Source organism: Eumetopias jubatus, unplaced genomic scaffold (assembly GCF_037043125.1).
Source record: "Eumetopias jubatus isolate StellerSeaLion01/CBP00866 unplaced genomic scaffold, mEumJub1_p1.0 scaffold_8, whole genome shotgun sequence".
Taxonomy (NCBI): domain Eukaryota; kingdom Metazoa; phylum Chordata; class Mammalia; order Carnivora; family Otariidae; genus Eumetopias; species Eumetopias jubatus.
In genome coordinates this window covers 141,984,126-142,006,676 of record NW_028274814.1, presented here as the reverse complement: position 1 = coordinate 142,006,676, position 22,551 = coordinate 141,984,126, and the positions used below count along the sequence as shown (strand labels likewise).

The 22,551-nt window shown below is 48.6% G+C and overlaps 1 protein-coding gene across 2 annotated transcripts in view; it reads right to left on the bottom strand.

The window, feature by feature from the left end:
- MOV10L1 (Mov10 like RNA helicase 1) overlaps positions 1–22,551 on the bottom strand; it is a 64,003-nt gene that overhangs the window by 23,440 nt on the left and 18,012 nt on the right. For both annotated transcript variants that reach the window (XM_088025688.1, XM_088025689.1), the window contains exons 6-15: positions 19,468–19,611; positions 18,942–19,183; positions 18,406–18,538; positions 16,802–16,996; positions 14,060–14,174; positions 11,556–11,733; positions 11,172–11,242; positions 8,754–8,845; positions 861–919; positions 328–425 (exon numbers count right to left, since the gene is read on the bottom strand). In XM_088025688.1, coding sequence (XP_087881814.1) covers positions 328–425; positions 861–919; positions 8,754–8,845; positions 11,172–11,242; positions 11,556–11,733; positions 14,060–14,174; positions 16,802–16,996; positions 18,406–18,538; positions 18,942–19,183; positions 19,468–19,611 — 1,327 coding nt within the window. The remainder of the gene's footprint in view (positions 1–327; positions 426–860; positions 920–8,753; positions 8,846–11,171; positions 11,243–11,555; positions 11,734–14,059; positions 14,175–16,801; positions 16,997–18,405; positions 18,539–18,941; positions 19,184–19,467; positions 19,612–22,551) is intronic.

The following is a 22,551-nucleotide window of genomic DNA, read 5'->3' as shown; positions in this document are numbered from 1 at the left end:
GGGGTCCTGTGATTTTAGATTTTATTTATTTATTTGAGAGGGAGAGAATGAGAGATAGAGAACACGAGAGGGAAGAGGGTCAGAGGGAGAAGCAGACTCCCCGCTGAGCAGGGAGCCCGATGTGGGACTCGATCCCGGGACTCCAGGATCATGACCTGAGCCGAAGGCAGTCGCTTAACCAACTGAGCCACCCAGGCGCCCTGAATATCTTAGTTTTATTTGAGCTGTCATCTTGGGTTACTTGTGAACTACACTCCTCTAACACTCCAGGCAACTGAGAGATAATATATTATCTATTTAAATATTTCAAAGGCATCAAATCAATACCTTGATGGCGGACTGTCCATCGTTTTTGGTGTCCTGAGCATGGTTCCAATTTCCCGTCACTTGGGGAGACTGTAAAATGATTTCTTCTGGGAACAACACTTTTAAAACAAGGTAAGAAGGTAGATATTACTGAAAAACTTAAAAAGATGAAGAGAGGCCACCTAAGTAATTCCCATCTATGCCTTCCTTTCCCTTTTGGCTTCTGTACATGGTTTCTAGGTTACAGCGGAACACCAGTACTGTGCACAGTTTGTAATGAAGCCATCAGCCTATCTGGAGCTACAAAAGTGAATTATATTAAGAGGGGAAAAGCACAGTGCAATGACTTCATTTTCAATAATTTAAGCATGCTATTTTTATACAGTTGAAATAGTAAGAAAATACTGAAACTTGCCAATGAGAAGAAAACTCTGGACTGCATAGTTTTACTTGTAATATGTGATTGAAAAGACTGTGCTTTACACCATATTTTACATGAAGCTTATAAAAATACTCTGGGAAGAAGTAACACTATTATTCCACAAAAAGAATACCTTTAACACCTAAGTGGATGATGTGTTCAAGTGCAAAGTGACACCGTCTGCTTGTGGTCCTGCCAGAGAGAGAACAACGTGAAGTAATTCACCTCCAGCATAGAAATGTTAAGTCTAGCCCTGGTCACGGAAATCTAATTACATAACCCGAGCCAACCTGCTAATGTAACCTTTACACGATACTTAAAAAGGGGCCACAGCAGAGTCAGAGTTCCCGACGTTCTCACAGGCCCTGCTGGGGAGCCTGGAGCACCGAGGGCTCACTTTACAGTGTGTGTCTATACACAACATTAGGAGTTTTAGAGAAAAACTTCAAACAAACATCCCATGTATCAGGATAGCAGGGACTCTTTCCTTTCTGGGAATATTTCTCTTTTAAATACATAAAGAGCACAACTAGGAAAAAAAAAAGAAATATAGCCTATGAGGTATTAGGGAAATATTAACATTACTACATCAACAGCAAAGTAATTTTGACTGTAAAGATTTAAACTTTTGAAATTCACAACTGTTAGAAGATAAACCGAGGCCTATTAATAATTTTAAGAGTTTGGGCAAAAATCGATTCCAACCAGGCTGCACCCAGCCAGCAGATGGAAAGAGGCCCCAAGGAGCTGTCCAACATGGACTTTTACAGCCAGAAGGGAGCGGGCACAGGGAAATTATCCCAGGCAAAACAGGGGCTTGGTTATTGCAAGCTCCCTTCCTTCAGGGGTGGGCAGGGGTCTGCCAGGCCGACTACCTCACCAGTCCTGACCAGGCAGTTTCCAGGTGACTGGCCTACGATTCTGTTTCCAGGGGAGCCAAAACTGTAATTCCCTCCGGGTTTGGTGACATGGGGCTTAGCACAAGCAACTCTGTTGCGGGCCTGCTGTTTTGTTTCTTAACACAACAAAAAGAATAAAAACCATAAAATAAAACCTCATCTTCAATGAAGCAAGATGACAAAGCTCCAAAGGACAAGTGCAGATAGGTATCTGTTCAGTGAAGAGCATCGGGCCTCAAACAAGCAAAGGTATGTGAGCCCTGCACACCGACTCAGAATGCAGGCCACATACAGGTGGTCTGGGCAGTTCAGACTCGGGAGCCCAAAGACCAGACGATGGTTTCTCACCTGAATCGTGAGGTGCAGAGCACACGCTGAGAGGTCACCCCCAGGACCCATTTGCATGGTATGGAATTGGCGGGGGGCATGTGAAGCTGGAAAAACTGAGTGCACAAGCCCAACCTTCAGAGACCCTCCCTTTAGGGTCCCAGGCACGAAGGCTCCTGGCAGCCCCACTCTGTTCCTTCAATGTAACCTTTGGCAAATAGTTGCCTGGGAAACAATAGATCCATCCAAAATGAGTAACAACCAGAACGGCACTTAAAGCAGATCACTTAAAGATGAAGAAGCTGAGGAACGACTGAACACCTTGTTCCCCTTCCACTGGGAGGCTTTCCAACTTCTGCGCCTGGGTGATCCGGGGCCATCTCACCTCTTCCAGAGAGGAAGGAAGAAAGATTTCAAAATCTTTTAAAAGGCACAGGGATGCCTGGGTGGCACAGTCGGTTAAGCATTTAACTCTTAATTTTGGCTCAGGCCATGATCTCAAGGGTTGTGAGATCCAGCCCCACGTCAGGCTCCACACTGGGCGTGGAGTCTGCTTGAGAGTCTCCTTCTCCCTCTTCCCCTCCCCACTGCTCTCTCCTCTAAAAGAAATAAATCTTAAAAACAAATCTCTTAAAAGGCACAACAAAGACTGGGACATGGGCCAAGCTAACAAGATAACCCTGTCAGCCTGAAGATCACTGCCTTACTTCCCAGTAGCATGAAAAACAGGAATAGAATAGTACTTAACAAATCCCAGAAGCACATTAAAGAAGGAATTCACCAAAATAAAAGTAACATTATGTTTTTCATTCTAGACATACAAAAAAGGTTTGATCTGAAGTTATCCAATGGAAACACTTCATCTTACAAACAGGCTGAAGATGATAATAATCTCAAGAAATGGCCAAAAAGGCAATGAGTCTAATAGCTTAAAACAGAAGTTGATGGATAATTTTCTAATGTGATTAACCTAAAGAACAGCAAGATACCAAATGGTAAAATTCCAGAGGTATTTGCACTAACATACGAAACAAATCACAGAGATGGAAAACCATGAGGGAAAAAATAAAACACATGGAGAGGAGCAAACACTAGGCAAGAATTCTAAAGGAGGACAAAGACTTGAAGGAAAAGAATGAAGAAAACTCTCCTAAGTACAAACTATTGTTGAAAGGGAGATTCCAAGCAGCAAAGATGCCAATTCTCCCTACACTTTCCTACCACTGTAGAGAGAAGTAAGAATATTTACTGCTTCACTATTTCTAACAGCAAACACCTGGGAACCAGACAGCACGCACCCAGCACCAAACACCAAAATCACAAAGGAAGAAAGGTCTCAAATCAATGATCTCAACTTCCACCACTAGAAACTAGATAAAGAGGAGCAAATGGAACCCAAAGTAAGCATAAGAGAGGAAATCACAGAGACCAGAGCAGAAATAAGTGAAATAAAAAACAGAGACACTAAAAAATATGAAGTCCAAAGTTGATTCCCTCATAAGGCTGAGATGATAACCCTCTCACCAGACTGATGAGGAAGAGAAGGTGCACATTCCCACCGTCGGGAGTTGAGAGGGTGACGACATCAGTGCAGACCCATCGAACATTACTACTAAGGAAATAATACGGTAATTCCATGCAAACAGATTAGATAACCTGGATGAAATGCACAAATTCCTTAAAAGATACACACTACTGAAGCTCACTGCACACAAAATGGATAACCTAAATGCTACTGATTTACTAAAGAAATCAAACTTGTAGTAAATTATCCCAGAAAATAGAGGAGGAGGTGATGTTTTTTAATTTATTGTGAGGTCATCACCCCGATACCAAAAGCAGACAAAAGATAATTTCAAGAAACTATAGATCAATACACCTCATGAACACAGATGCAAAAATTAATAAAATTGTAGCAAATCAGATCTAACAATATATAAAAAGAAATTACATTATGGCCAAGTGGGGCTTATTCCAAGGATGCAAAGTTGATTTTGACGTGGGGAACAAGGCAGAAGGAAATGTAGATAAAATGAAGTGTCCTTAGAACCTGCAGCCCGTTGACAAATACTTGAGGTGGGCAGAGTGTAATGTGCCTCCAGAACTCCCAACTGTCTTCATGTTGATGCCCTGAGAGGGAAAAACCACCTGAGCTTGACAACAGCCTGGCCTCCAGGATCCTGGGAGTCTTCTTTAGCAGATGAAAGTCCTTTTGGAAACTTCCTATGTCTTTACCTCCCCCAACTCCATAGTATATGATCAGCTGCTCCTCATAATCCCAGGGCAGCAGCCCTTTCTGCCCAGGGGTCCTGTTCTCGTGCTTTTAAATAAAAACCCCCTTTTTGCACCAAAGATGTCTCAAGAATTCTTTCTTGATCGTCATTGGCTTTGAACCCCACCACTTCAAACCACATCAATTTTACATTAGAAAACCAATCAGTATAACTATCTTAATAGACTAAAAAAGGAAAACCACGTGGTCACCTTGATACAGAAAAAGCCATCTGACCAAATCCCACACCCAGTCATGACTGAACACTGGCAGCACACGTGGAGGCCATCTCCTCAACCAGGAGGGGGCCAGATACAAACCACCTACATACAGCTCACACTGTGCTTAACAGTTCAAGACTGAATGAACACTAACCCTCAGGTTGGAAACAAGGCTGTTTCTGTGAAATGCTACTCTGGCCAGAGCAGTCAGGCAAGGAAAACAAACAAAATGCATCCAGACAAGAAAGGAAGCAGTACCAGCTCTTTATTTGAACATAAAGATCGTATGTGCAGAAAATCCTGTGTAACCTGTAAAAAGCTACTAGAACCGTGGAGTGTGTTTAACGAGCTCTCAGGATACTAGATTAATATGTGAAAATAAATGGCATTCATAAAACATTAGCTAGAAGCAACTAGAAATTTAAGATTACTGTCTACAACAGCATTACATTTTTTTAAGAGTCACAGCAATCTGACAGAAGATATGCACCACACTCTACAGACACTGCTAAAAGAAACGAAAAACAGACCTAACTAGATGGACAGAGGTACCATTTTCAAGGGTTGGGAGACTCAATATTAAGGTCTCAATTCTTGTTAAATGGACCTAAAAATTCAGTGTAGTCCCCATCAAAATCTCTATGGGTTTTTCGTAGAAACCAACAAGCTGAAATCCGTACGGGAACACCAAAGACCCAGAAGAGCCACACCAATTCTGCAAACAATGGACAGAGTGGAGGCCTTACACCACCTGATTTCAAGACTCATCATCAACAAAGAATATGTATGCATGGGAAATAAGCACATGAAAAGGTGTTCAGCATGACTACTCATTAGGGAATGCAGACCAAAACCACAGTGAGACACCACCTCACGACTATTCCAAAGATTAAAATTAAGAAGACTGACCAGAGCAGGGCTGTGAGCCTGTGGAGCAACGGGACCCACATCCAAGCTGCTGGAAATGCAAAGAGTACAACCACTTTGGGAAAGATCCTGGCACTTTCTTAAAGTTATACGCCCCCTCACCACAGGACCGAGCCATCACACTGTCCAGCGTTTACCCAAGAGAAATGAACACGTGTCCATACAAAGACTTGTACACAGATTTCACAGCAGTTCTCTCTGTAATGGTAAAAATATGGAAAAAAAAACCCAGTGTCTACCCAGAGGTGACTGGACAGATGAACTGTAGTAGATTCTGATAACGAAATACTACTCAGCCATAAAAAGGAAGAAAATGGGAATCACTGTTATACAACTGAAATTAACATAATACTGTGTGTCAACTATAATTCAATAAAAAAGGCAATGAAATCATGCAACAGTGAGGTTGAATCTCAAAATAATTATGCTAAGTCAAAGAGAGATGCCAGGCAAAAAACAGTAAGTCTTGTATATTTCCACTTAGGTAAGATTTTACAAAATGCAGACTAACCTATAGCAGCAGAAAGCACTGCTTGGGCCTGGGGTGGGGGTGGGGAGGGCGGAAGCGTCTGCGGGGGCAGATACTGTCCTTCTCTTGACTGTGGAGTTGGTTTCAAAGTCCTCAGACTGTGTACTTTAATAAGGTATAGTTAGCCTACATTCTGTCCCATTAGACCCGTTTTTTAGAAAAAGGGGAAACACCTACAGGGAGTCAGCAGGTAACACGAAGTGCAGCTTCTCTGCCCTCCGTCCGCGCCATCCAGCCTCGGCACTGCGGGCCTGTCCCATCTTCCAATGGTTCAAAACAAGTGGGGAATACAGAGTTTTTTTTAAATGGGAAATCTCCTGGTTTTTCTAACTTAATGTAAACAATCTAAAAACTTAACGTGGGGCAAGGAGGGCTTCTGAGCGTCAAATGTGGCAGCCCGTGGCCCCCACACCCTGGCCCCTCATGTCTCCGGCCTTCCACCTGGCCGCAGGCATGCCTGCTCAAGCCCCGGGCCTGGTGTCTGAGGTCACTGAGCCCAGCGTCCTCCTGTCCTCTCTCCACCTCATCACCCTGCCTTTCCAACAGCCCCCCGCGGCTGGCACCCTTTGGCTTTTCCTGGGCACTTTCTCTCTGGCTCAACCCCATGGCCTGTCACGCCTGTGTCAGCTGTGTCCTGCTTCCTCTGGTAGGTCCACTTTGGCATCACCCTCATCCCATGCTTCCTCTGTCCTCCCCTCCTCCAGAGTCCTCCTCCTCTTCGACTGGGCTTGTCACATGTTCCAGAGTAACCCATGGTCAGAAACGCCCCACGTTCCAGAGTAACCCATGGTCAGAAACGCCCCACGTTCCAGAGTAACCCATGGTCAGAAACGCCCCACGTTCCAGAGTAACCCATGGTCAGAAACGCCCCACGTTCCAGAGTAACCCATGGTCAGAAACGCCCCACGTTCCAGAGTAACCCATGGTCAGAAACGCCCCACGTTCCAGAGTAACCCATGGTCAGAAACGCCCCACGTTCCAGAGTAACCCATGGTCAGAAACGCCCCACGTTCCAGAGTAACCCATGGTCAGAAACGCCCCACGTTCCAGAGTAACCCATGGTCAGAAACGCCCCACGTTCCAGAGTAACCCATGGTCAGAAACGCCCCACGTTCCAGAGTAACCCATGGTCAGAAACGCCCCACGTTCCAGAGTAACCCATGGTCAGAAACGCCCCACGTTCCAGAGTAACCCATGGTCAGAAACGCCCCACGTTCCAGAGTAACCCATGGTCAGAAACGCCCCACGTTCCAGAGTAACCCATGGTCAGAAACGCCCCACGTTCCAGAGTAACCCATGGTCAGAAACGCCCCACGTTCCAGAGTAACCCATGGTCAGAAACGCCCCACGTTCCAGAGTAACCCATGGTCAGAAACGCCCCACGTTCCAGAGTAACCCATGGTCAGAAATGCCACATGTTCCAGAGTAACCCATGGTCAGAAATGTCCAACACAGATCAGCTCTCACCCTTTCATCTGACCACCTGGAGGGAGGATGCTGACCCTCTGCCCAGGACTCCAGCCCCGCCTGGCCAGACCCACCTCCACCCGCACACATTTTCTTGCCCCAGTCACCCGCCGTTGCAGGGGCTCCGCGGAGCCAGTTTCTCTCATTTCCAACAGCAAAAACGGCCCCTTCCTAGACCTCACCTCGTTCTCCATCCTGCCTGCTCAGCTTCCACGGCCAAACAGCCTCTCCTCACTGACCCACAGCCCATTCACACTCAACACACTTTGATCTGGGGGCAGCCCCAACACCCAAACATTTCTTAAACAAAATTAAACATCCATGATCAATCTGAAAATTAGCACCTTCTGATTCCTAAAAGACACTCTACAAAGTGAACAAAACAAGCAACAGACCTAGAGAAGTTACAGAAGTTATCTGTAGCCTGCCTATCCAAGAACAGTCCAGCACAAAGAACACAGAGAAGACTCCTACAAATAACAAAACCCAAATTATTCAGAAAAAGACATGAGCCAGTATTTCACAGATGACGACATTTTACGGCCAATAAACATGGAAATTCTCAACCTTATATGCAGTCAGAGAAATGCACGTCCAGACCATAAGGAGGTAGACCACCATCTACCAAGTCGGCACGAATTTAGAAGTTCAACAAAACCTGGTTCTGGGATGGTGTGGATTAACAGATTGTTACAGACACTGGTATTGGGGGTCTCTGATGCCACCATGGGTAGAGCCACAGTCCCTCTCGAGTGTGCAGCCCAGAGAACACAAGCATTTGTGCACAAGGAAGGAGAAAGAGCTCATAGTAGTGCCTTCAGGGTAAAGGCGGGTGAATGTCCATCCACAGAACAGGGAGCGTGGCGGACTCACCCTGGGGCATGGGCAGTGGTGAAGACACTGAACAGTGACACACAACATGGAGAATCTTAGGAACGGATCAGTGAAAACCCCTGGAAACCAGAGACTGACAGCTCAAAACAAAACCAAAAAGTACATTTTTCTGTGTGTGTACAAAGACACACAACTGCTTTTTTTTTTTTTTTTTAAAGCAAGGGAGAGACAAATACAAAATCCCAGTTAATGGTTGGGGGGCGTAGTGGATGACAGGGAGGGAATGGTAGGTTGGCAGGGTCACCGCCCCACACTCATAATGTGATAAATGACAACTTCTCTGTGTATTTAAGGTCCATTAAAGAATGAACAGCAAATGTTTGTGACTTTGTTATCTTAAAACCTGTCTGGGAGTGAAGCAGGAACAGGGACACTCCCACACTGCATTTCTTACACCAGCGCATCGAGATGTGCAGGGACAGACAGAAGGGAAGCCTGCTACCCACCAGGAATGAAGACACATTGTAGGAAGAATCACCGAGAGCATTACCTGTTATATGTGAATTCCACATCCATAGGTTCAAAGTTATATGCTTGCTCAAATTCTGGGTTAAGTTTAAGAGTTACATCTTCTTCATGAATCTAAAAAGGAAACATAACAATTTAATTCCCATACTTCACATTTGATTTGTTGGGACAATCTTCATCTAGCAACACGTCATGAAACACTTTACAGACTGGAGCTAAAATTTGCTATTTTAAATCCTTGCCAAACTGATCAGGAGGATTAAATCACGGTGTTGTCACATCACCCACACAGGAGGACTTGGCCCCTGGAGGTGCCCACACCAGCTCACCCCAAGCTCCTCCCTGTCCACGCTCCAGAGATCCGGGCTTGTGGAAACAGGCCATAGCCTCGGAAGGAGACCAGCCCACAAACAATGACACAGCGAGGGGTGCCGGCCGCAACAGCACCCCCACGAAGAGGTCATTCCAAGGACTCCCCTTCCAGCAGAGCAGGGACCCTCCAGCCACAGGTAGAGCGGTGCCAGGTGGCATGGGCTTCCCAAGGGCCAGGTGACCAGAGCCGGCTGGTGGGAACACGGACACTGGGGCTGCCCTGTGAGCGGGGCCCTCCTTGTAGCAGAAGCTGCCACAATCCCCTCAAAAGGAGAGCAAGCCCAGCACAGGTCCCCAGGTTTCCCAGGGACCAAGACGAGCAAAAATGAACCTGTAGTTAAAGACCACAAGGAAGCAAATCACCAAGAGTGCGGGTCAGCACAGCTGTCAACAGTTGGGCCCCAAGGACACCACATACTGCCACTGTCATTTCCAGAAACTTGAAAAACTATGTGTGAAATTTAAAAAAAAACCAGAAAGAAAAAGATAAGCAGGACAATATAAAAAACAACAGGGCAGCTTTAATTAATCAGGCAGAGCTTGTGGAGATGAAAACCATGCTGAGATAACGGAGTGGGATGACAGGAAGTGACGATGTCTGTTCCCAGGCATGGGCTCCTGGCGACAAGAGGCCCCTCTGCAGAGGTGGGGAGCCTTCTGTCCCACAGCCCCCAGACGTGCATGAGTACAGCAGCGGCCCTGCTGGGACGCCCCCTGCACCGTATGCCAGGTTGACAGCACTGGGCCACCTGCCCACCTGTCGTGGAAACACCAATTTGACATCAACGGACTAAGTGCTCATCCTGGATGTGTGTCTTCTGCCCACCGCACCATCTGTGGGGCTCTCCTGAGGGCCTTCTGTACCATCACGGTCTCCCACACTGCTGCACGGGCCAACAACTAAACTACAGAGACTCGAGGAAAGCAATGGGCAGAGACGTCTAGAATTTACTAAGTCAACCATGAATTCCACTGCTCAGAAGCAGCTGACTTTATGGCATATCCCACCAAAGGATCAGGAGGGTGCTCAACACCTCCCAGGATGGGGTGCTTGTAGCTTCAGTCTGGATTTGTCAGCCTATGGTGTTCGCTTCGGCAGCACATACCCTAAAACTGGATTTGTTGGCGTATGATGCTGGCCACCCCTCAATCAGCGTTCAGGAACCAAGGAGACCCCACACCTGGCATCTCTGGCACCACTGCTTCTGGGGTGTTCGTCCCCAGGGCATCTTCCCCGAGGGCACAACTGGATCTACCCTTTGGAAGCTAAGATAGTCACTTGGCGTCTTGGTCAACAGCTCAAGTGTGTCAAAGCTGGCAGAGCTGGTGGGCCCTCCAGCTCAGGCTAAGTGGCTGCCATATCACTGGGCAGAGTGCGGGGGCACAGCCACTGGGGCCCCAAGGTCGGCCCCTCCCCGGTCATCCTAGCACTGGTTTCATGGCCAGCCACACTGGCAAGGGCTGGTGCCCAGTATTTCAGTGCAGAACGCAGCAAACACGGCCGCAGAGGCGAGAGGTCGCCCCTCCTTTGAACCCTTCCCAGACTCTTCGAGTTCCTACAACCGCCCCCCCAACCCAGGGCAGGGCTTCGGCATTTCCTCAGTAGCTTTCGGCATCAGGCCCTTCACCCAGACATGGCGGTGCTCCACGCAGGGTGGGAGCAGGAGAGACCGGCCGAAGAATCAGAAGCATGTGGTGCACCGGGAGGGAGTGAGAGAAGTCAGCAAAACTTCTCCACAAAAGCATTTAGAACTGCAAACTTTTAAGTGTATTTTTCCTTCGGAGGCTCTGTCTTCTGCAGTATGTTCAGAACGCCCAAATTGGACTAAACGCAAACATCATGACTTACACGTGATGAAAGGTAAATATGGCTCTCATGATTGAAAATTATAGGGATTTTTTGTTATGAAATTCTCCTTATACATCAAATTTATTTAAATATTCACTTCATCCTGAATTTTCCGAAATCCTGTCAAAGGCTGAAGAAGCATCCCCGCCCCAGCCCCGGCAGGAAGCTGGCTGGCTGGAAGGGCTGGTCCCGCACTAGCGGATCCGGAGCACCTCTCACCTCAATCACATAGCCGATGTACTCGATGACATGTCCACTGTACTCCTGAGTTCTTAAAATCAGCTTATCACCTAGTTAAAAAATATAGAACCACATGTAAAACTACAAAATCCCCCAATTTTGCCATTGTACTCTAAAATCAAACACTTTGAAAAAGTGAAAAAAACATCCCTGGGACAAGCTGCTTAAAACCAGCACCAGTACAACCAGAGTGAGGTGCTGGATGCCCTCAAAGTGCTGACCAAGTTTTACAGAAAATTCTAACCCAAAACAAAGGAAATGAGATGATGTGACTGCAGTGTTGCCAATGGAAACATTCTTCCCCTGACGGGGGTTCAACATCTGCTGGACCCTCTAGTAAAATGTGACACGTAACAAACCCACCTGCATACAGAGAAGGCCTACTTTCAGCCAATCCTGGGACCTCCAGAACCAGCAGGTCACCATTTCTTTTCAAGGTGACCCCACTCATGTTATACTCTTTCAGTTCTATTTCTGCATGAATCTCCTCAAGCCAGAGCAAAGTCGCAAACTTTTCCTTGTAGTTCGACATGTTCAAAAGCTAAAAAAAAAAACCCAGTGAGTGAGTGATAGCAGAGTCACACGTCCAACACCCCCGTGGTCCAGGAAAGCAGCTGCAGCTTAGCTGGAGGGGCTAAGTCCGGGCTGCTGAAACTCAGCCAACAGGGAGAGACTGGTTTTTGAATACTGACCCGCAAGCAGCGCAGGACAGCAGCCCTGAGGTTGGGGAGGCTATGTCAGTGAGCCCGCAACTGCCCCAGCTACCACCTAGGCAGAGAGCCCAGCAGCCATGTGGTCTCTTGAGGAGATGGAGCTGGGGTCCGAGGAGGCCAAGGGGGCAGAGTGCCAGGAAGTGAGAGCAGCAGAGAGAGAGGTCTGCAGAGCTTCAGAGGGTCCCCCCCGAACCTTCAGCTGAGCCTTGGTCAGTGCATGAGTGTAAGAAGCCATGTTTCTTGCTGGGACGCCCACCTGATGGTATAAGAGCCAGTTCCTCAGCTCTGGCACAACCAGTACTTGGGCTGCACTCTTCTCTGGGGCGGGGGCTGTCCTGTGCATTGTAGAGTATTTATAGCGGCATTCCTGGCCTCTACCTATTTGTTGATACTAGCACCCCCAGCCATGACAACCAAAAATGTCTCCTGGGAGGGCAACTGTCACCTGTCGGGAACCACTGGATTAGAGGGAATAATTCCTAGAGCTCCCACACGGCCGAGAACAGTGTGAGTCCCACCAGCCCAAATGGAGAGACCTATAATAGATGAGACATTGGATGGAGTATTCAGAAGAGTATTAGCCTTAAATCAAATGCCATTCTGGTCCCAACCTAACAAAGCCTTAAAGCCAGGCTTGAAAGTATCCGACTGTTTCAAAGTAACTTAATTGCATTCCAGGATAAACCTCAGAATATTTTCAGGAACAGAAAAATATCCCAACAGCCAACAAGGTAAAATCCAGAATGTATGGCACCCAGACAAAGATTATGAAGCTTAGAAACAGAAACGACAACTCATAATGGGGAGGAAAACCCCTCAACAGAACCAGAACTGACACGTGGCAGAATGTGCAGACGAGCACATTGTAACAGCTGTTATTCAAAGAGCAGGAAAAGACTGAGCATGTGAAGCAGAGACCGCACTGAACTGGTGGATGACAGCTACCAAGTGTGCCATTAAAACACATGGGACGGGGCCGCACGTTGCCAAAGAAAACACTAGTGAGCTTGAGGACTGGCCACAGGAGCCTTCCAAAACCCCAAAAAAGTGAGCAGAGCGGCAGCGAGCTATGCGGCGGCTCCAAGCAGCCAATGCATGAGCAACGGGAATCTGAGAAAGGGGCTCGGCAGAGAGCGCCTCTGAAGACAGAATGGCCAGAAATTACCCACATTTGAGGAAAACTGTAAACCCACATATCCATGAAGCTCAAAGAACCCCAAGCCAAGAAATCAGAAGAAAACTATACTAAGGGAAATTGTAAATTACATTTTTTAAGAAATAGTAATAAAGAAAAAAACTTAGAAGCTGCTAGGAAAAAATACACATTATATGCAGAACAAAAGCTAAAGGAAAGCAAGTGTTTCACTGAAAACACGGCAAGCCGGAAGATGGCGGGGCAGTAGCTTTAAAATTCCAGCCTAGAATTCAAGACCCAGCGAAAATGTCCTTCAAAAACGGAGGCAAAATACTTCCCAGACATAGAGGAGCTGAAAGAACTGATCGCTGGCACCCAAGCACCACAGAGGCCCCCGCTGCTCAGCACAAGGGCCCCACGGGAGTCTGGGGGGCGCTAACTATGTGGTGTCAAAAAAGACTTAGCTTTTAAAATGCCTTTAAGAGGTAATTGATTACATAAATGTGAAGCAAAAACGGTAAAATGCAGTATGGAGTTCAAAACATATGTAGAAGCCAAATTGATGACATTAGCAAAAAGTCCAAGAGAAGAGAACTGGACGGTGCCACGGTGGGGGTCTGGTCCCTTGGGCACGTTACAGCATCCCTTAGACTGTGACGCTCCACACCTGTGCTGCCCAAACACCACTCTCCACATGTGGCTACCTATCTAAACTTAATTAAAGAGAACTAAAGACCCCAGGTCCTGTCTTCTCAGTGGCTCAGAGTTTTATCCCAGACAGAAAGCCGTTCAGAGGCAGGCCGCTGGCCTAGCACAGACAGGCTGGGCGGGGGGCAGTGGGGTTCCCCACACGCAGTGTCAACAGCAAGGGTCCCTCTCTCTCATTAACCTGATATTCCCAGCTACCTGTGGTAAATAAAAACCAGTCCGAGGTCTGAGCCCAAGCAGGGTTCATCCTGATTTCATCAGAAAACACTCAAATGTGGCGAAGAATGTTTCATATCAGATATATTTCCTACCTCTGCGAGTAATGGCTGAAAAGTCAGAATGTCAATTTTTTGTTCCACACATTTCTTAAGTCTATCTGGTATTGGATACTGTGGAAGAAAACTTGGAAGTTGTCGTCTTGAGTTCCTTAAAAAAAAAAAAAATTGTACAAGTCAAAATTTTTAATCACCCCGTGTCTCATACAAGCCATTTTTACTCAGACATCCTTCCCGCTTCGGAAAGACTAAAGGTCCTTCAAGAACCAAAAATAAATGTGAACTGCTGGTGTCAGTCCGGAGTTTGCAAACTTACTTCAGCTGCTTTGGGATCCTTCCCCCACACCGGCTCTCACAGGGCCCTCTTGTGTCCTCCAACAGAGGCGGGCAGGGCTGCCGCGCCCAAGAATCTCGCAGAACCCGTGAGTCTGAGAAGCACTGTTCCTGAGCTCCCACTGCGCTAACTCTTACTGCTGCTATGAGCCTAGAACATCAGAACCACTCCCGCAGGAATGCAGAACACGTTCGGTAAAGGCTGCTCTGTCTGGGTCCTGCCTTCCTGCTTTTCAGCCTGGAGTTTCTCTGGGGAAATTCAGTTTCACCCTCAAGCTTCTGTCTTTCCCCAGAAAGGGCTGTAGGGAGGAGTCACCCAAGTCGGCCACCATCAGGATGAAGAACATCCTGCTGCTGTGGGCAGGTCTAATACAGCACAAGAAGCGACTAGAAAGCAAACAGTGGGAGAAGAGACAGTGGAAGAGAAGCGACGCGTCCCAGGGAGGTCCAGGGAACCTCTGATTACATGCACCTGCACACACTGAAGCCAGGCCCCCCTCCTTCATTCTAGCTCCTGCTTCCAGCTCACACTGAGCGCAGGAGGGGGGAGACACGTAGCCCCGGCCCTCTTACTCCAGCCGCCTCACTTGGATATCCCTGTAGCTCAGCTCTGGACAGGAAGCCTGCTTAGGGAGAAGTTCTGTGGCAGAAAGGCCCCCAGAGCCACCACGAGCAGCACCAGGAAGGCCCAACACCTCCCACCTGAGTCGCGGGCTCCACCAAAGCACACACATCAAGTACGTGTGGAAGCAGGGAGTTCAGGAAACGACAGTGAAGTATTAACTACCAACATGAACACGACAAAGGTGACAGGATCATCACTACACACACACATTTGGGTAAAGGACCTGAATAGTCTTACCACATGGTCTCAAAATCCATGCTGAGTTAACAAAACATGTCTGTTTCTAGCTTAGAATAGTTGGAAATTCAGCCGAGAAGGTCCTTGCACAAAGAGGTCCTCAAGAGACTGGCTAAGCAAACACAGACAACGCTGTTCTGGGCGGGGGGCAAAGACAGGGCAGGAAGCAGGTGCAGGTGCCGGGAGCTCCAGGAGGCCCAGGCTGACCGGGACAGGCACTCCGGGTCACTAACTTGACAACAGAAAACCAAGATCTCCTGTTTTAGAGCTACTCCCGCACAGTGACATAGGCAAACAGCTGATCACGGGATTGTTGGTCTAGTTCACTTTCTAGTTAAGTCAAATTTTAACTAGAAAGTTGCTTGGTATACCACTGCATGACAACCGAGGGGTCTTACAAGCTCCTGTAACTAAAACCCAATCATTTAGGACTTTCCATGGTCACTGCTGGCTCCTGTATGCTCGGATCCATCTCCAGGGCATGCCCTTTCCATGACCAGTGGCTCTTACGACTTACTGATCACTACTGATCACTCCATTGTCAGAAAAGACGTTTTTAATGCTCGTAACCATGTGAGGGACACTATCGTCTTACAAATGAGTGTAGGACTCAGAAAGGCTATGAAACTGGCCCAAGGTCACACAGTAGTAGTGCTGGCTTCAAACAATGACCTAACTCCAAAGCCAACTACTTAATAGTCTGGTAACAGATTTCTTCTTTAGCCTGCAAATTAGTCGAAATCCGTAACACCTTACCTTGAATTGTTACTGGGGAAAACTGTGATTTGAAATTCAGGATTTTCCAGTATTAGAAGAGAAATACCTACCACCCCAGTGGATTCTGGGCAGTACCTAAATTAAACCTGTCAGTTCCTGCAGCTGAGGGCTGAACTTTCCCATCACAGAGTAAAGTCAGGAAATATCCTCCCATCCTTATATGTCAGATTTTCTGGCACCAAACTTAAAAAAAAAATTCCAGGGAAGCCTGAGTGGCTCAGTCAGTTAAGCGTCTGCCTTTGGCTCAGGTCACGATCCCAGGGTCCTGAGATCGAGCCCCACATTGGGCTCCCTGCTCTGTGGGAAGCCTGCTTCTCCCTCTGCCTGTTCTCACTCTCTGACAAATAAATAAAATCTTAAAAAAAATTCTGCTTTTCAGACATTTTTCAGTTTAGCAGCTGCAGACAGAGCACGTAGACCACGCTGTCTGGGTGGTCGCTTACTGGCCACATCTTATGGACCCCTTGCCAAGTGGTGCCTCTGGGTACCCGTGTGAGATGCAGGATGTCTGGGCTGCTGGGAACACGAGACATGGCAGGAGCGGCCAGGGTGGAGTGGTGGCCCAGAGGGCCGTGGCCTACTATTCTGTCCTCACACGGCAGGGCCCTCCTCAGAGACAGAACCGTAGGAGTCGCATGAAAACACACCTCTCCTCCCAAGCAAAGTGACAGAAAGAGGTGCCCGCCCAGCTGCCCCCAGCTTTATCCCAGGATGCTGGCCTCTCTTCAACAGTGACATGGCCCACGCATCTCTCACACACCTCGAGCACGCATTTGGATTCACGTTGTCTTTTCTGCTCACGGTACCTTTTCTGTGTGGTCACAACAACTGTAGTTTTTGTGGATGTTAATGTGGTGGAACTTTTAGACTTTTTCCAAGAAAATGGTTCTCGGACAGCTATGAGCGACTCCTCCTGACTTACGATATTCACTTCAAGGAAGCGCCCGATTACAAAGTTGGAGAAGCAGAGCAGAAGGAGCTCCTTGCAGCGGCCAGAATTCCTCGAAAAAACAAGAAGCAATTTAGTTTTAAATAAGACAAGCGGATCTGACAGAATTCCCCTTTGTACATGTATGGAAAGTCGGCTACGAAACCAGTCACCCTCAGTTGTTAATAATTCTCGTCAGAGGAGAAAATGAGCTTTCTAAAATAAGAATGTCTTCCCACAATAAAATCAGCCGCCTCAACTATTCTGTGATTCTCAAACTTAACAATAGGAAAGACACCGTCAGCGTTCTCAAGTTTCAATCAGAATTGTGCAATGTTACCAAAAATAGACTGCTTTTACTTTGCTTTCTGCCCAATTTCCTGCTGCTTCTCCAAGGCAGGCTCTCCTGGAGGCGCCACACTTTGTGCTCACCTACTGCCTATCATTTAAAAGATCATTTAAAGTGGTGGCACCACACAGCTCTGGCTAAAGAGCTGTTTGTGCGAATGGCTGACCCAGCCGTGATGGCTGTGGGCTTGAAGCAGGTGGTGGTTTAATCAGTCACATTTTTATTTATTTATTTATTTTTAAGATTTTATTTATTCATTGAGAGAGAGAGAGAGAGAGAGAGAGAGAGAGAGCACAAGCAGAGGGAGAGGCAGAGGGAGAAGCAGGCTCTCTGCTGAGCTGGAGCCAGACGCGGGGCTCGATCCCAGGACCTGGAGATCATGACCTGAGCCGAAGGCAGACGCTCAATCATCTGAGCCACCCAGGTGCCCCAATGAGTCCCATTTTTAAAAAGATATTTTATTTGAGAGAGAGCGAGAGCACAGGCAGGGGAGTGGCAGGCAGAGGGAGAAGCAGACTCCCCGCTGAGCAGGGAGCCTGATGTGGGGCTTGATCTCAGGACCCTGGGACCATGACCTGAGTCGAAGGCAGAGGCTTAATTGACTGAGCCACCCAGGCGCCCCAGAGTCACATTTTTAGAAAAGATTAAGAATTAGCAACTGTAGGGGGCTGCTGAGAAGGGAAGAGGCCTGCCACCCAGATGCCGGGGCGGGGGGGCGCAGCTTGGGATTATCTGTGGTCCACCCAGGAAGGGAGGTCTCAGCCCTCTGCCCCCTGTACCCGGCCAGCTGCCCAGCTGGAGATGAGAGGCAAGAAGGCCTCAGCTGAGGGAGCCGCAGGGAAGGTGAGGGGTGGCCAAGGGGCTGAGAATGGATGGACTCCAACAGGACTGAGGGTCGGAAGCTGGGGTGAGTGGGGGGGGCAGCCTGCCAGGCTTGGGGAGGCAATGCTCTGGTCGGTAGACTCACTCAAGCCATTTTCTCCACCAGTGCTTTTTCTTATGGTTTTGTCTCATCAGAATAGTTAGGAATACGTTTAGAACCTCCAACCTTAGAAGAATCACCCATGATGCCTAAAAACCCAAATATACAAATGACCCCAAAGTAAACTCACTCCAGCCCTCCAGCCACATACTTTGCATCACATACAATCACAATTGGGGCTCTTCCACCAGGAGGGATGAACCCTCCGGGCTCCAGCTCTGACACCTGCTTTCCCGGCTTCCTCTGTTCTTCGTCCCCATCTTCTCCTTCACAAGCACAGTCGTCTGGGAGACGGAAATGAAATCCAGAATTAGATCAGGAGCTAAGCGGTCCCCGGCAGTGGTGGCAGGCTGGTGGAAACGCACACGCACACACAAAGCGCCAGACAGTAGGTGACAAAAACACCCATGGACAGCAGGCAGCCCTTCCCGAGTCTGGAGCCACTCACAGGAAGCAGCACATCTAAAGCACGTCTGGGTATCGGTCAAGCTATTTTTGTCTTCTCTTCAGTCCCAAAACATCAGACAAGAGCCCAGAACCGAAACAGCGCACAAACAGCTGCACCAGCCGGAGTGCGCTGGCCGCTCTGCGCCGGCCCAGGCCCCAGGAGCAGCCACTGCCCTGTCGCGCAGACCCCGTGGGGCTCACGGCCGGCTGACCTAACACGGTAACAGGAGAAACATCTACCTGAAGAGACTTCTTTGTCGTTCACCACACCGCTCTCCGATGCCTGACGGGTTGTGTGTTTTTGGTAGCTATCTAGTGAGTTAGTATTCTCATCCGAAAAATTCCTCTCCTCAGAAACAGGAACAAGAGACCCTACTGGGCACATTTGGGTTTTATCTGGTGTTTGAAATCTGAATTGTTTAGCTTTATCCCAGCCAGCTAGTTTACAGCTGACTAAGTTTTGAGGAATATCTCCTTTATTCCTGGAAAAAGAAAATAAGCCATGAAAGACAGACAAGATTGCTGAAGCTAAAATAATCAGCTACCATAAAACACAGAATTCAATCTTATGAGTGAAAAATGATTGTAAATACCTTTATGAATAGAAGTAAAAAGGATGTTTTAGGGTGAAGAACTTCTAAAAGATCTCCATAAAGGAAAAAATGAACAGGCAAAATAAAGTTGGTTCTACAGAATTCTTCTTTTCCCCAGAAATTCTTAAATTACAATTTAAAACTCATTAACATAATTTAAGTGACAAACTTACTCTATCCAGACCACCATATTTTTACTTCCTCCTTCTTTTAATGTTCCAAAATTTGTCATCCTCGTGACTTCAATATCACCTTTGTTTTTCAGTAAAAGGGCTCCACAGGACTCATCGGCAGGCTCTTCAAAGGCAGCGGGGTCCCTGCAGACAGCACCCAAAGAACAGCATCCGGAAGCTCCACCACCCGCCTCCCGGCCACTCTCCTTCCAGACGCGCCGCACCCACCGCAGGGCCGACATCCCCCAGGGACATATGGCCACAAAACTACATACAGAGTTCCTACAATACTTAGAATTTCATCAGAGAAGGACAGCAAAACATCTCGAAGAAGAAAATTACAAATTCTCTAAGATCTAGAAAAAAGGAAGCAACACAGTGGCGACATCTTGCAGGAGTTCCTGATTCTGGGAACGTGCTGGGGAGGGAGTGTTCAATCCTCTCCTTTTCCCTGGCTGCCAGGAGGCGCGAGGGGAGGCACCCTCCCTTCACAGACCCTCCGATTCCCCTCGTTCTGTGGACACTGGCGGGAAGCAGGCAGCTCCGTCCTCCTCACTGGGGACCCACAGGGCTCGTCTGGACAGCAATCTGGCATTGCTCCCCTCCCCGCCCAGCCTGCAGCTCCATTCAGAAAATGGGGCCCCGGCCACAAACTCAGTGACATTCTCAACCACACCGGTGCCCCCTCCTCAGCCAGCTTCTGCCCCCAAGTCCCTCCTGTCCACCCACTCCTCCCTGCCACGTCACCCCCAAGTCTCATCCACAGTCCACACGTGCCTCCCACAGCTCACAATCCCTCCTTTGCCCTCAGCCCAGACCCAGGGGGCCATGGAAGCAGAGTCCCAATTCTTGTAGACAGCCAACATCTGCTAATGGAGGGTTGAGAAATACGAGCAAGGAAGGGAGTGAGGAATGACTGGAAGGTTCTGGCTCAAGCCACCCAGTGAGTAGGGACGGGGAGATGGCAGGAGATGCTGCATCTGGAGGAGAGTGGAAGCTCCGCTTTGCAGGCGGTAATTGGTGCTTTTCCCGACATCAGCCAGGCACCCAGACAGTGGGTCTGAGCGGAGCATACACACAGGGCTAATGCTGGGAAATCCAGACCAGCTCGTGGAGGGAACCCACACAGATAGAGCCCCACGGCCCCATGCCGCCGCCTGCGGCCTCCCCTCAGGGGTCAGGAAGCCTGAGTGGGGTGACCGCACATAAGCTCTCCCAGGGCAGAAACATGGCTCTTCTTTGTCCAAGGCAGTACTTCTGGGGCTAGAACAGGGCTTGGCACACACAGGGCATCAACTGGGCTTCTGCTGAAGGGTGGGACATTCATTTCCATTATAAATTCAGGAAATGGGAACTGACCGCAAACAGGCTAGGAGTTCCCCGGGACCCAGCACATTCCCTTCATCCACCACTAACCCTCTAATCCCCCACGCTAATTAGGACATTATGAGGGGATTCTGAAGTCACAGGATTTGGGGTTGGCTCGCAGCCAGCGTCCAGTGATGAAGGTGGAAAAATTTCCCTTGCCTGTGAAGATGACTATTAGAGGCAGTCAAGGGAGAAGCTTCATGCAACGTGCCTGGGATCAGAGTGAGCCCTCCCCAAGGAGCACCAGCCCCCCTGCCCCAGACCTCCATCAGCCCAGGGGCCACCTGAGGAGGCTCCCCGGAAACTGACCACCCACAGTGAGGGAGCCCGCTGGTCGTGCCCCTACCCATTCAACAGATGTTAGTCCACACCTACTCTGAGCCACTACTCCTCTCGAAGACATAACAAATCGAAAACCCACAGAGCGTGTTAAAAAGTGCTTATAAAACACAACAGACTACACAATAAGGATCTAGAATTGGAGACAAATGATAAGTCATTCCGAGGAATACACTTGGCCCTGAAGCCTGAGATGACAACTAGTTTCTCTCTGATGGTCAGTGAGGGGCAGGACTGGCTGCCATCCTCCGGTGCCCATGGCCATCAGGAGCGCAGGTAAGTGCAGTGTCATTTCAAGCATTTCTGGCCTTCAATGAAGCGTCAAGGAAGCTCATGTTTTCCTGGCACAGGGGTTTCCTTAAACTGGGCATGTGGCTCCAAGTGACTATGAAGTCTAAGTGGGAAGCGGGCCTCCCAGCTTCTGCCCCAGGACTTCTGGCTGCTCACTACCAGGAAGATGACAGAACTAGTGGGATGCCCGAGAGCCCAATTCAGACACAGGGAGGAGCCACACTACTCCCGTGGCACAGACACTGGACGGCGCGTTCCTGCCGTGTCTCATGCTCACACCACTGAGTCCATCAGATGGAGGTAAAACCAGACCTCCTATTCCTGCCAGACCTTCGTGGGTGGTGAGAGGGGGTAAGGGCAATGTATCTGGCTTCACTGCCCCACAGAGGGAGAGAGTCATTCTCCAACAGCAAAACAGGGTCCTGTGGGCCAGGGCATCTAGGCACTGAATGGCCAAGGATGAGAGAGTGTCTGCTGGATGGGATGGGGCACGGCTCCCCATCCCACACACCTCCACAGCCTTGAGCCAGGCGTTCTGTCCTCTTGAGTCTCACTGTCTATAAACCAGTGGTACTCCCCACTGTGCCGCTCCTGACAGACCCCACAGGCACGCCACGCCCCAGGCGCACAAAGAAAGACACCAAGGCAAGTGCTCAATGCGTAGAGGGAAACAGGATATAAACCCCCTGCACGGAACCTGCATTCTAGGCAATCTGAGGATACAGAGAATAACTAAGGAGAACGTACAGTAAGCTCACTGGAGGGACATGCTAAGAAGAAAAAGCAGGCCAAGGAAGGGAGCCGAGGCAGGGCAGGGTTGCCATTTACACTGAAAGCTCAGGGAGGGCCCCGTGGTGCCTTATAAATATGTGTGAGTTTGCTGGGGGCACAGAATGAAGAATATGGATATGAGAGATTCAATGATTCTAAGGGGTGCCTGAGTGGCTCAGTCCGTTAAACGTCTGACTCTTGGTTTTGGCTCAGGTCCTGATCGCAGGGTCATGAGTTTGAGCCTTGCATCAGGCTCCGCTCTGTGTAGAATCTGCTTGGGACTCTCTTTCCCTCTCCCTCTACCCACCCCCAAAA